The sequence below is a fragment of the Elgaria multicarinata genome, chromosome 7 (assembly GCF_023053635.1).
Source record: "Elgaria multicarinata webbii isolate HBS135686 ecotype San Diego chromosome 7, rElgMul1.1.pri, whole genome shotgun sequence".
In the NCBI taxonomy this organism is placed as follows: Eukaryota; Metazoa; Chordata; class Lepidosauria; order Squamata; family Anguidae; genus Elgaria; species Elgaria multicarinata.
In genome coordinates, this window is record NC_086177.1 from 3,743,929 (window position 1) to 3,757,820 (window position 13,892).

Here is a 13,892-nt window from a genome sequence, read left to right on the forward strand (position 1 = left end):
CTAAAACAGCGCAGATTCGGAGGCACCCCAGGCCAAAGCAACGTTTAGACAGCCCCATAGGATGCCAATGTTTTTTCCGCAAAAAAACTGTTGCACTAGAAAACAGTTCTGTCAGCACTCAAGACACAAAGTGTGGGGGGCCGCTAAACTCGGTTCTCCCACTCCCCTGCAGCAGTGTGGAAGCTCCGTCCGACAAGCGTTTTATTGCATGCTTGTTACTGGGCACCCACAGATTTTTCGCAGGTCCCTCACATGACGTCGTCTGCCTCCCGCGCGCCTTCCGCCCCTTCTAGCCTTCCTTGCGCCACAAGAAAAACCTCAGAAAGTCCAAAATATTTTTAAAACCAGAAGTTGCTGCTCTCTCCTGCAGTGTGCAGGAGAAGCAGCGCCATCAGAACAGCGGACTCAATGCGCCTCGTGCTCGTTCTGTACTTCCTCTTTTGAAAGAGGAACTAACTGAGGAACGAAAACACAGGCAGAGAAGCAACGGTAAGGAGCATGTTAACCCCGGTGTGATGGAGCTTTCAGTGCTGCTGCTGCTACTGGTGGAATGGATACACCTATTGGATAGTGCCCAGGGTATCGCTAGTGATGAGTAACACACCATGGTCCGTTCCCATTTCAAGATTTTCTTTTGTTGTAATTAGGATGATCGACTTGAGCTTTTCCATTTTACTGGCTAATGGACAGGGGGGCATTTTCGTGGCTCATAGACACATCATTATATAAGCAGAGAAAAAGCTACCGTATTTCTTCGATTATAAGACGCCATCAATTGTGAGATGCACACTAATTTCAGTACCACCAACAGAAAAAAAAACCCTAAGACACACCCGCGATTCTAAGATGCACCCCATTTTTAGAGATGTTTATATGGGGGGAAAAGTGTGTCTTAGAATCGAAGAAATAGGGTAAGCTCTTCCAAGTTGTGCTCCTTCAGTGTTTTGCTGTTTTGAATTGACACAATGCGGGCAGCAAATGCAGTTTCTTGGTGACTTTCTGCCGAGACAAACAACTACATCTCTCTGCCACAACAATGCCCAAAGCACAGGAACTGGTAAAAATGCTGCAATTTATTTTAATGCTATTGTATTTTAATGTTTTATTCCTGTGAGTTGCCCAAGAATGCATGTTACTGGGAAACCTATACAAATATAGTAAGTAAATAAAAAAATAAAGCTCAGACTGTCAGGAATTGACAACCCTGATTATATTACATCCGTTTTGATAAGGTTGGGCTGTTCATTACAGCAGCAAGCTGTTCTCCCCCCGCCCCCAGACTCTGCATGTCTGGCCATACAAAAGCTATCCACGTACCTCACCTCTTTCAGGCACATTTCCTCCTCCAAGATTTAATTTTCCTCACCAGAGCATAGTCCCATAACATGCTTTGAAATTTCTAAAGTAATATGGCCAAGTAGTAACTACTTATCGAAATCAACAGAGGAGCTTTCGGTCACCTGCAAATGACTGCAATCTCTCCCTGTACTGCTGGATTGGGAATATATGTTCCCCAGGACAGAAAATTTGATTTAGGGCCCAACCCTATGAGTGTTTAGACAGAAAAAAGTCCTATAACTCCCAGCATGACTGGCTGGAGAATGCTGGGAGTTGTGGTGCATCTGGCAGAGACAAACTGGGGTGGGGGGGATTATTTACCTGCCTGGCGTCATTCTATGCCATAGGTGAAGTAGAGAGAATTCTCCTAACGAATGAGCTATTCCCCAATTGTTTTATGTTCTGTTTAAAGACTACTAGTGATGTAACTAGAAGAGTCTTTCTTATTACATTTTTGAGTTAAAGCCTATTTCACCCTGCTGTGTCTCTGATGGAGTCAATGGACCAAGGCGGTTTTGATGTGCCTTTGTCACAAAACCCACTTACAGCAGATGGGTGAAACAATTGTGCTTTTGATTATAAAAGCATGAAATTCGGCACACGTGAAGACCATACCATGTTGAATATTCTGGCTATAGGGGCATCTCAGATTTGCTCTGTAACAAAATTGGCAGCCACTTTGAAATATGGCCACAATCTGCTGTTATGATTCTGCAATTTTTGGACCATCATGCATATTTTAGGATTTATGAGCCCTGATTTATTTGAATTATAATGTCATGACATCATCCCTGTCCTGCACCCACTTTGCCTCTTTTTCTCTGTTTTGTATATTGTTTTGGTGTGGGGAAAGTCTGGATTATTTTCCCCAAATGACTTTAATGCGCCTTGTAGTGCTGTCCCCTCACTTTTTCCTTTGTTGGGGGCATGTGCTTTGAACGGCGTCTTGCTGATAAAAGAGGAGGGTGGGGTGGTTTGAACTTTGGAATGAATTGTGTGTGTTTTTACTGCTCCAACCCCACCCTCCTTGCCTGCAGCTCTCTCATTTTTAAAGATAAAGTGATGAAATTTGGGACCTTGAGAGCTCTTCAGAAGAGCTCTCGGCATGCCAAGTTTGATTCAGTTTGGTTCATGTCTTGATTTTTTAAATTTCTCCTCTTTAAACCATTTCCCTGATACTCCACCAATGTGATTTGCATTTGTGAAAGATCAATTTTCCTTTACTTTGATCATGTGAAACTGTGCATCTCCAGTTCATAAAATAGAGTTCTGCTGGTTCCCTTACTCAAGAGTAAATCCCATTGATTTCAACTGCATTTACATCCGTCATACTAAAATCCGATGCATGCTTACCTTTGAGTAAACTTCATTGAACAGAGACAGACTTACTTCTGAGTAAACAGAAGTAAGACCTAAGAAGTAAGCTTAGGGTTGCAGAGCACTTCCTTCAAGTTTGCTCTTTTAGACTTAAAAACAAAGCTTGTGGAGGAGCACACTGTTAAAGCACTGCATAATTGTTGTTTTACCTGTATAATAACATCCTAGCTAGCTATTGTGAATGATGTTTTGTGGGAATTTTAGAAGATGCTGATGCTTGAAGTTCTTTTGTTGCATGAATACATGCAATACACACCAACACCCAGGGGGAGGAATTGGCAGGAGGGCATAAAGTGTATGGAGGGTGGAGCGGGGGCAGTACTTGCATTTAAGTTTGGCTGCGAATTGGGATGATCTGGCCTGTAGGGCATTGGTGCAGTCATCCAGCTCCAAGAGTTACTGGTACCTCTCCAGCACTTCCATGTTCACTCGCATGATATCCACTACCTCATCAACTTGGACTTGGAATAAGTGTTAATGTGTTCAGGTTTTTAAAAATTATTATTTCACTGTATTTTAATTTTGAAAACCCAGTATTTTTTTAAAAAAAAAATCACTAATGTATCACACTGAAAAATATATAAAATAAAATATAAAAATTCTGCCCAGAGGGATCAAAAAGGAGGACATGTCTGGGCAAAACTGGACATTTGGTCACCCTACAAGTCACAAAGGACAACTAACCTGCCCAGAAGACAGAGTTCAAGGCAGAGGTGAGTTCTAAGCCCCAGGACACAAAATAACTCCTTTGAACCCACCATTTTCTGCTGCAACAGAAAAGCTATCTTATAGAAGGCAACCTCTTTCTCCCATCTCCCCTCTTCCAGCCAACTAATTTCTCACCTTTTTTCTCTCTCACTCTGGATCAACACCCATAGTTTCTCTTTCTCTTATCCTGGCTCACCACCTAAAGACAGACGCTCGCTCGCAGAGACATACTACATGCCCTCCACCAGCCAGTCATTCTCCACCCATCCATTCTCTCTCTCACTCTCTGTTTCTCTCTCACACACACACTGGGCTTTTATACACAAGACATTTATCATATTTATGGGTCACAGTTATTTATGGGTTCTTTAGACACCATGACCCTACACTTCTGCTTGTGTCTCTAAAGAGCACTTTTAGCATTTTTTTAAAGCAGAGATAGTATTTAATTATAAATAGGAAAGGTACCACTTTTATAAATGGGAAAGGTACCACTTTTATAAATGGGAAAGGTACCACTTTTTTTCACTAGTGTATTAGCACTATTCAGCTATACCAGAGTGTCTTCTAGAGGTTGTATAGCAGAAAAGTAGGAAAGGAAATGCTCCTTGTGTAGTGCTCAGATCTCAGTTTTATGAAGAAACCAAAAGTAGATATAGCCAAGTAACAGCTAATTAACACCCTCGTGTAGAAAAGCTCCATGTATCCATCAGGCAGGCATGCATATGTACCTGCATACACAAAAATACACGTTTACAGTTTCCCTCTAAAATACTCCCAAAGTCTTTCTCTCTCCCTCTCTTTTTCACACACATGTACCCCCAACCCATTCAGACATACAAGTTCACACACACAGCCCAATCCTCCAGGTTGTTCCCAGCTGTCTCCCTCAGCACCTGCTGGCTTTCTACTGCTCTCCTTCCCTGCCAGCTTAGTTCTGACTTCCCTGATATCATTGTTCTCCCTAATCCTCCGCTGCTCTCTTCAACCTTCCCCCACCAGTTTACCAGACAGAAGTGACAGGAACCCTTTTTTCTTTCCCCCTTCTTTTCCTTGGTGTGGCTGGATATACTGCAGAGGAACGTATATCATCCTGCAGCCACCCAGAATACACTCTTATTTTAACTTTTTAAACATACTTAACAACAACACCGTCAAGTACAGAGCAGTTGACCATACACACGATGGGCAACAATTCTCATCATTAAGAACATAAGAGCAGCCCTGAGGCTGGATCAGACCAAGGGTCCATCTAGTCCAGCACTCTGTTCACACGGTGGCCAGCCAGCTGTTGACGGGGAAGCCACAAGCAGGACACAGGGCAGCAGCACCCTGGCTGGGGATGGCAAGAATTGCAGTCCAATGTATCTGGAGGATACAGGGCTGGGGGAAGGCTGGATTAGGGTAACAATGTGAGGGAGAAACCCTTCCTCCAGCACCACATTTCTTCCACAACACAGGAAGAACACTGGGAACACATAGGGAGCTGCTTTATACTGAGGCAGACCCTTGGTCCTCCTAACCCAGTGTTGTTGACACTAACTGGCAGTGGCTCTCCAGGGTGTCAGGCTGGATTTTTCCCAGGCCTAGCTGGAAAGCCACAGATTGAATCAGGAAAGCTTCTGCATGCAGAGCAGGTGCTCAGCTACTGAGTCACTCACCCTCCATCTCTAAGGCTCAGGCTCTGAGGCTTGGAAGCTGCCTGGCAACCTAATCACATTGGTATCATAATGGTGATTTTGAAAGCTGTAGCAGTTGAGGGAATCTATCATTTCTCTCTAGACCACAAATAAGCCTGCTGGCTTTTTGAATAGTCATAAATCAGAGCGTCCCCCATAGACAGAGCATACAAGTGAAGGAAAAGGTGTTTGTTTCTGCACCACCTTCACATCCAGAGTTAACTTTATAGCTGTGCTTCCCAACTGATCATTGATAATTGATGGGGGCTGGGGCTGGCTGCAGCTGGATTGTGCTATATTTTTAAACTTTTAAAGTTTTATATTCTGTCTTGTCATGTATTTTATGGTTTTAATTCCAAACTGCCCAGAGAGCCTCAGCTATTGGGCAGTATAAAAATGTAAAAATATGTAAAAATATAAATATATACTATATGACGAAGTCTGCAACAGATAGGAAGTAGCCCCTGCTTAATTCCCTTGTAAGGGCTTTCAAATAATGTGGGTCTTTTCCAACCAGGTGCTGTATTTTATCTGGGCAGCAAAGAGTACCAGGGCCAGTCAAAACTGGTAATAGGCCCTGGGCCAGATGGGAAACGTAGGCCCCATTTCAAACTGCTCATTAAGTATTTTTTAATCAGTTCTAATTACATATGAACTAGAACAATTTATATAAAAGGTAATGGCAAGCACTTTTATTCGGGATGTATATAGGACATCACTTCTTCACATTCAGAAATGCTTTACGTGCTTTTCTTTGGGCAAATTCATCATCAACAACAGAAAAATCAAGCAAATTTGCCCAGGGGGCCTCGGAGTAGGACCCCTCAAAATCATAGGCCCATGCCAACTGGCCCCACTGCCTACCCCCTCTGCCCAGCCCTGAAGAGTACTGTTCATTTATTTAGGAATGCTTGCTACTGTTTGTTTCCAACTCGTAGTTACTAATTCTGGAATTCGTGCCATATTTCTGGTGGGCTGCCTACAAGCTCCATCATACCTACATTTTTGTCCTGGTTTGCCCCATGTTATCCGCCTTCATTTCAGGAACCACACAATAAATGGAAAGGAGTTTTTTAACAGGAGACAGCATGGGCAATTTGCGGCTTTATCACATGACTGCAAATTGCCCATGCTGTCCCGGAAGTGAAGAGGGATGTTGTGCCCATTGCAGCCACCACTCTTTTTTTAAAAAACACACAGGAGCTGGAGCACACATGCACTCCAGCACAAAAATAAGTGGGGGGGGGGAAACCCTGCTCCTGATCCTCACCCCACCCCCAATGTCCCTGGACTCCCCCTGGCCTGGGTCCTTCCCTCTGCTGACCCCCGCTACTTGCAGGGAGGAGGGAAGAAGCCGGGATGGGCACCCACGGGCCACACCACCCGTGGTCCTTGAGATCATCCTAGGACCATGGGTAAAACTGGGATATTAGCGGTCCCAGAAATCCTGGGGAAGTGGAGGGATGGTCCCTGCCTGCTCCCAGGATCCCCTGTTCATCATTTGGACAAAGGGGGGAAAGGCAGGTGTAGAAAGGGCCTAAAATTGTGTGCCCAAGTGAATTGTCCCTTCCCTGCTCACACGGCTAGCTGCTGTGTATGGAACGCAGTAGGATACACACACACACACACTTTACCTGTGGAAGGGTGGAAATTCAGTTGTCTTTCCGCATGTAGCTTACTGTGGAAGAGCAATAACTGGGTACACAAAGAGCTGCATGACAGCCAAAACTCCAGTTGCTAACTCAAATGCTAGGGGAAGCTCTACAGAGTTGCTGCCTCTCACTCAGCTGTTAGGCACAAAGTTCCAAGAAGAAAATAAGGTTTCAGCTACAGAAATTACCATTAGACCCTGCCTGAGTGAAGGTGTCGACCAACCATTATTTCAACCACCGTTGAATAGAGCTGAAGACCGTAACATTACCACAAATGCCAGCTATTTATCCGTCTGCCCATGGAGCTGCCCCTTGCCCCACACTTGGGATGCTGTAAGGATAGCTGCCAGGAAATGCCCTGGCTAGGCACAACGATTAAACATTAACAGTAATTCTATCACTCTAGTCATGTTATCTGTTTTGTACAGCTCTCCTTTGAAGAGAGCCAGGCAAACGAGAGCCTGATACTGTCAGCCATGGATGCTGGGCAGGTGAGTTCTAGAGAGGCGAGTCAAACAAAACTATTAAGGCAAGCTGGGCATGGAAGAGAAAGCTGTTTCTGCCTATGAGCTGTTCTGTCTCTGCTGTATCTTGCTCAATCTTCCCATCTTCTGCTTGAGCTCTGCGCTGATATCCACATTTGTCTGGGCTTGGGACCAGGCTGCCTGCTTGTCCTTGCCTGTTCTAAACACTTTTCCAAGGAGTTGACTCCTACTGATGCCAGGCATTGCGACTTCACTATACTCTCCACTGTGCTTCCTTACAGGCTGAACAGGAAGTCTGTGTTCAGGCAGCTGTGGGAATTCGACAGATGCCAGGTACAGTACCCAGCAGAATGAATACTCTGACTTAGGAGAATTTTTTGCACAACACCATGACTCCATTTTCATATAGGCAATGGCAAAAGTTCCAGACAAAGCTGGAGCTTTTGGGGTGCCAGAGCTAACAGCTGATCTACAAGGTGGAGAAGAATTCTTGTTGGTGGAGACAGAAGTTATCTCGAAGAGCAACACGTAAATATATGGGGAAAGCAGCGTTAGAGGGGGATGGAGTAGAAAAAAGAGGTGAGCAGTTTTCTTTGTCACAGTTTTTTATATGATCAGTACTGTTAGGGTCCTTGATTAGGACTCAAGTGTCTCTCCATCTTGACTATTAAAACTGTGTTTTCTATGCTATGTTCCATCAAGTCAGTGTTTTTTGTCTACCAGTCTGGACTACTGTGTTCTCTATTTGCTTTGAATGTAAGTACTGAATGCAAGCATTTTGGCATTCTCATCCAGACATGTCTTAACAAACATCTACTAGGTCAGGAGTGGCCATCACATAGCCTGCAGGCTGCATCTGATGACCCTGGCCTCTCGTGTAGCCTCTGCTGCCACCACAGTTCCACCAAAATTTCCCTCCTCCTTGATCAGCTCTATCTCTTTTTATCATGATGTGAAAATCTAACTGAAACATTCCTTGACTGGCTCTAAACCACATGGGTTCATGACAACACAAGGCCGAGCGTCACAAGAGACCCAGGGTGACCAACTGTCTGGTTTTGCCCATACAAGTCTAGAAATCCTGCCCCCCAACTGGGGTTCGGGGGAGATTTTAAACTCCCCCAAAATGTCCAGGAAAGTTATGCCCAGATGGATGTGCAGACAATCCAATCCATGTGAAGAGCAATGAGAGCAATGGCTGGGGCATGCTAAGAGTCGCAGCCCAATACATTTGGGCTGCTTTAAATGATGGAGTTTCTTGACTCTTCATTCAGCAACCCCACAATGGCTAATGGTGTTGCATGATGCAGGATTGACCCATTCCTAGTTACGTGTTCAATTATGGCTCAGCCACAAATTCCTCCTTCATCAAACAGCACATCAGAGTTTACAGGCTGTGCACTGATATTGGAAAAAGCATTTTGAAATCCCACCAAAATAGCTGCAGAGTAGAGCTGGATTTGTTTCCCCTTGCTAGTAAAAGCATATAGATATTAACTTGCAAATCCTGGTGGCCACATTATAGAATAAATTTCCGGCCCTCCTTTGACAAAACAGACATAAGGAAAATCAAATTATGACTCTGCTGCCCACTTTCATGTCCTGAGACATTTGCACATGAATAGAATCATAGGCTGAGATCACATGATATGCTAACCCATCATGAAGGGTTGACGTGTCATGTGAGCCCAGGCTGTTCTTATCAGGTTGGGCTGTTTTTCCCAAATAACCTACCCTGAAAACCAATGATCTGCAGTAGGGGTTGTTTTGTCCATGATGGGTTGAAGTGTCATGCAAACCTAACATACCAACCTATCATGGCTTAAAGGCATCAGGCAGCAGGCCACTCGGCGAGCAGTGCTGTGAGCGCCATTCACAATCGTGGCCGTGCCTCTGCTGATGCCCTTGCCAGCAACAGCCCTCCCAATGGGGCCCAGGGGCACCTTGGAGAGGCTGTCACACACACCCTCTTCGCCCCCACCAATTCCTCCCTTCCTAGCTCAGAGCCCTTCCCCCACCCTGGGGGAATCCGCACGTCGTACCGAGATCGCTTCTAAGCGACCCCAGTGCAGCGTGAAAGCGATCGTGTAACTTGCCTTTGGAAGAGCCGATGAAGAGACGTCCTTCCCGCCCCCGCCCCCCACAGACCTCCTCGCTGGCTGGGACGGAGAGCTCGGGGGAAGAAGGCCCGCCTTCTTCAGCCAAGCTCTCCTCGCCGGCCGGCAAGGAGGTCTGTGGGTGGCAGCGGCAGCGGCAAAGACATCTCTTCGTCGGCTCTTCCAAAGGCAAGTTACTAGATCGCTTTCACGCCGCACCGGGGTCGCTTAGAAGCTATCTCAGTACAACGTGCGGATTCCCCTGGGGACCCCGTTTTTGTGCAAAAATGGGATCATGAATGTGTACAAATGGTTTTCTTTTTAATTATTCAGTTTTCCACAGATGTGCATGTGTGCACCAGTAGGAAACCAAAAGATCACAGAATCACAGAATCACAGAATAGCAGAGTTGGAAAGGGCCTATAAGGCCATCAAGTCCAACCCCTTGCACAATGCAGGAATCCACCCTAAAGCATCCCTGACAGATGGTTGTCCAGCTGCCTCTTGAATGCCTCTAGGGTGGGAGAGCCCACAACCTCCCTAGGTAACTGGTTCCATTGTCGTACTGTTCTAACAGTCAGGAAGTTTTTCCTGATGTCCAGTCACGTAATTCTCCATCTCACTGAAGGGGGGGGGGGAGAGACAAAAATCACATCCTCTCCCCTCCCTGTTGTGGAGGCTCAGAGGAACTACTGGAATAGTGTGGGAGGCTGCACAGGAGGCAGCATCAGCAAAAATCCCTTCCCCTTATCCTTCCATCACTTGTATATGTTTCTGCAAGTGAAAAGACCCCTTCAGTTTGCAGAATGGCTACTCTGGATCCAAGCCAAATTATTTCAATATCTATAATTCTGGAATTTCTTCATGATGTTTAATTATACCCTGAGAAGAAATTAGGGACATTTCAAATGTTGCTTCCTTCCTACGCAGAAAAATTACAGGAACTCTACCTTACAGCTACATGCCAATTCCAACTCAAATCTGTCCTCCATGCAAATATTTTATAAAGTGTAAAGCTTCACTAAAAGCCCCAGGTTATCTTTAAGATTTTATTTTCTAATCTCAGTTTCTATATATTATCCTTTAATATTCTTTTTCTTGGCTGTTATAAATTCACGTACAACAAAGGGGACAAAAATTTAAGACTAACAAATTTAATTTGGCATAAAACTTTCACGGACATTGTATACTTTTTGTTGGTTTTGCTGCCTCAGGCTAACATATTTACCCCTCTGGAAATTGTTACCTGCTGAATGTATCTGTCTGTAGTTTTCCACATATAGTAATATTCAATGATGCTAGTTAGAGATTTCCAGGGAAGGAAGTACCGGTTTGCTCCTCCTGCGCCCCTGTCTGTTACAGGGGTGCATGCTTTTAGACTGTTCTTCAGGGAGTCAGGCCTGGAATGAAAAAATAGAATAAAATTTGATGCTACAATGTTTCCCAAGTATGGTCTTAGTTGTTTTGATCAGTCTTTAGAGGACAGGTAGACAAAATACCCAACAAAAACATTCCAAATGAGGAAAAGCACGTTTGTCTTCCTCCATATTTAATTCCATTCAAGGAATTGTATTATGAGGATAATCACACTCATTACAAAATAAGAGAAGGAAACATGGCGAAAGATGTTCTACATACTCTGCAGAATTTTTGCTCTTTGAAAGGAGGGATGGCTCTTAACAAAATAACTGAGGAATGACAACTAGGCTGGAGCCACAAACAGGGCTGAGCAGAGGGGGGGGGCAGGGCCCCCCGTTGGCATGGGCCTATGATTTTGATGGGGGCCTACTCCAAGTCCCCCTGGGCAAAGTTGCTTGATTTTTCTGTTGTTGATGATGAATTTGCCCAAAGAAAAGCACGTAAAGCATTTCTGAATGTGAAGAAGTGATGTCTCATATACATCTTGAATAAAAGTGCTTGCCATTACCATTTTTTATAAATAATTCTAGTTCATATGTATTTAGAACTGATTTAAAATACTTAATGAGCAGTTTGAAATGGGGCCTACATTTCCCATCTGGCCACTTTCCCTAATACCAGCTTTGCCCGGCCCTGGCCACAAAAATCCCTTGAGAACATGTCTGTGCTTTGATACCTTTTCCATAGTTTCAAGCACCCAAGTAGTGAAAGAAGAACTCAGACAGGGCATCTGCTAATTGGTCCATATTCCTCCCAGGCTCTTTGAAGCAAGAGAGCTTCCTGGTGGTGAATGAAGATTCCAACCGTTTGATATTCATTAATAAGGCAGACAAAGGAGTGCAGGTGAGAAAGCTTCTAGACAGATTTTTGTTGTTGTTGCTCGGATGCAGCGTGATTGTAAGAATATAAGAGCCCTGCTGGATCAGACCAAGGGTCCTTCTAGTCAGCACTCTGTTTACGCAGTGGCCAACTAGCTGCACACAGGACACCCACAAGCAGGACAGAAGTGCAGCAGCACTCTCCTGCCCATGTTCCCCTGCAACTAGTGTAGCTAGTTGCAGAGGAACATATTGCCTCTGATACTAGATGTAGCACATAGCCATCAGGACACCGCCCTGAGATCTTATTGATATTGGGCGGGATAGAAATGTTTTTAAAAAAATAAACAAAAAATAAATAACCTTCTCCTCCAGGAATTTATCCACCCCCCTTTTAAAGCCATCCAAATTGGTGGCTATCACTAAATCTTGTGGAAGCAGATTCCATAGTTTAACTCTGCGCTGTGTGAAGAAGTCCTTCCTTTTATTTGTCCTGAATCTCTCACCAATCAGCTTCATGGGATGACCCCAAGTTCTAGTATTATGGGAGAGGGAGAAAAATGCCTCCCTATCCACACCATACATAATTTTGTACACCTGTATCGTGTCTCCCCTTAGCCTCTTTTTTTCCAAGCTAAACAATCCCAGTTGTTGTAACCTTCCCTCATAGGGTAGATGCTCCAACCCCTTGACCATTTTAGTTCATTTTCTGCTCTTTTTCCAGCTCTGCAATGTCTTTTTTAGATGCGGTGACCAGAAGTGTACACAGTAATCCAGGTGTAGATTTTTTTATAAGGGCAGTATGACGTTGAGAGTTTTATTCTCAATTCCTTTCCTAATTATGCCTAACATGGAGTTTGCCTTTTTAACAGCAGCCAGACACTGAGTTGACATTTTCATGGAGCTGTCCACTACAACCCCAAGATCTCTTCCTTGGTTGGTCACTGCTAGCTCAGATCCCATCAGGTTATACTTGTTTTTGGAGATTTTTTGCCCCAGAGGCATCACTTTACACCTGCTTCCATTGAACTACATTTGCCATTTAGATGCCCATTCTCCCAGATGGAGAGATCCTTTTGGAGTGCCTCACAATCCCTTGTTGTTTTAACCACCTTAAATATTTATTTTAACCAATTATTATTATTATTATTATTATTATTATTATTATTATTATTTCTAACCCACCTCTCCATCCTGAGCGAGGCGGGGAACAACATAAAATATTAATCAAAACACAATATACATTGTTAAAACTTCCTAAAAACATACTAAAAGCATCCTGAAAGCACCCTAAAATTCCACTGGATAGGCCTGCTGGAAGAGATCAGTCTTGGCCACTTCACTGCTAATTCCAGATCGTTTATGAACAAGTTGAAAAGAATTGGTCCCAATACCGATCCCTGTGGGACCCCACTATTTACTTCTCTCCACTGGGAGAATTTACTATCTATTCCAACTCTCTGCTTTCTGATGATCCATAAGAGGCCCTCTCCATTTATTCATGACTGCTAAGCTTCCATGATTTTCAATTTCTCAATAAGGCTGGGAACGTCATCTTTTTTCACCACTATTGCCACAGTTCTGCAGATTCCCACCCAGAAAACATGTTTAGGCACAGATATCTGTACTATAAGTTCTGCAGTGAAGACAGATGAAAAGAATTCATCTGCAGTCTTCTTATCCTCCTTTAGTACTTGTTTAACTCCACCATCATCCAACTGCTTCCCTAGCTGGTTTCCTGCTTCTGATATATTTAAAGAATTTGTTATTGTTGGCCTTGATATTGTTAGCGATATTCTCCTCAAAATGCTTTCTGGCATCTCTCATTGTCTTCTTGCATCTCCTTTGTGAAATCTTGTGCTCCCTCTCCCTCCCCTGCCCTCCTTTGGGCAAGACTTTCATTTTCTGAAGTAAGCTTTCTTTGTGCTAATAGCTTACTTACTCCACTAATCCCTGACACTCCTCATTCATCATGCTGGTGAGCTCTAGGACTTGGTGCTACTACCTTTTTTAACCTGGTTTAGTTGAGCTCTTTTTTAGCTGAGCTTCTACTGTTGTGGTTTTGAGTAACCTTCCACAAGAAGGTTAACTCTTGTGGGAGGAGGCTTTCAACTTCCTTTTCACCAGTTCCCTCATTTTAGAGAAGTTTCCTCTTTTGAAGTCAAATGTAACTATGTTGGACTTCCTTAGCAGTTTCCCACTTAAATCTAAATTTAGTCTGATAGCACTGTGGTCCCTGTTACCAATTGGTTCAACAACATTTACATCTAGTACTAGGTCCTGGGTGACACCACTTAGAATTAAGTCCAGGGTCGCCTCC

General features: G+C 44.0%; 1 protein-coding gene across 1 annotated transcript in view; it reads left to right on the forward strand.

The window, feature by feature from the left end:
• Positions 1-7,230: 7,230 nt before the first annotated feature.
• Positions 7,231-13,892, forward strand: part of LOC134401244 (uncharacterized) — a 34,995-nt gene continuing 28,333 nt past the window's right edge. The window contains exons 1-3 of the mRNA XM_063129994.1: positions 7,231-7,245; positions 7,521-7,572; positions 11,512-11,597. Coding sequence (XP_062986064.1) covers positions 7,231-7,245; positions 7,521-7,572; positions 11,512-11,597 — 153 coding nt within the window. The remainder of the gene's footprint in view (positions 7,246-7,520; positions 7,573-11,511; positions 11,598-13,892) is intronic.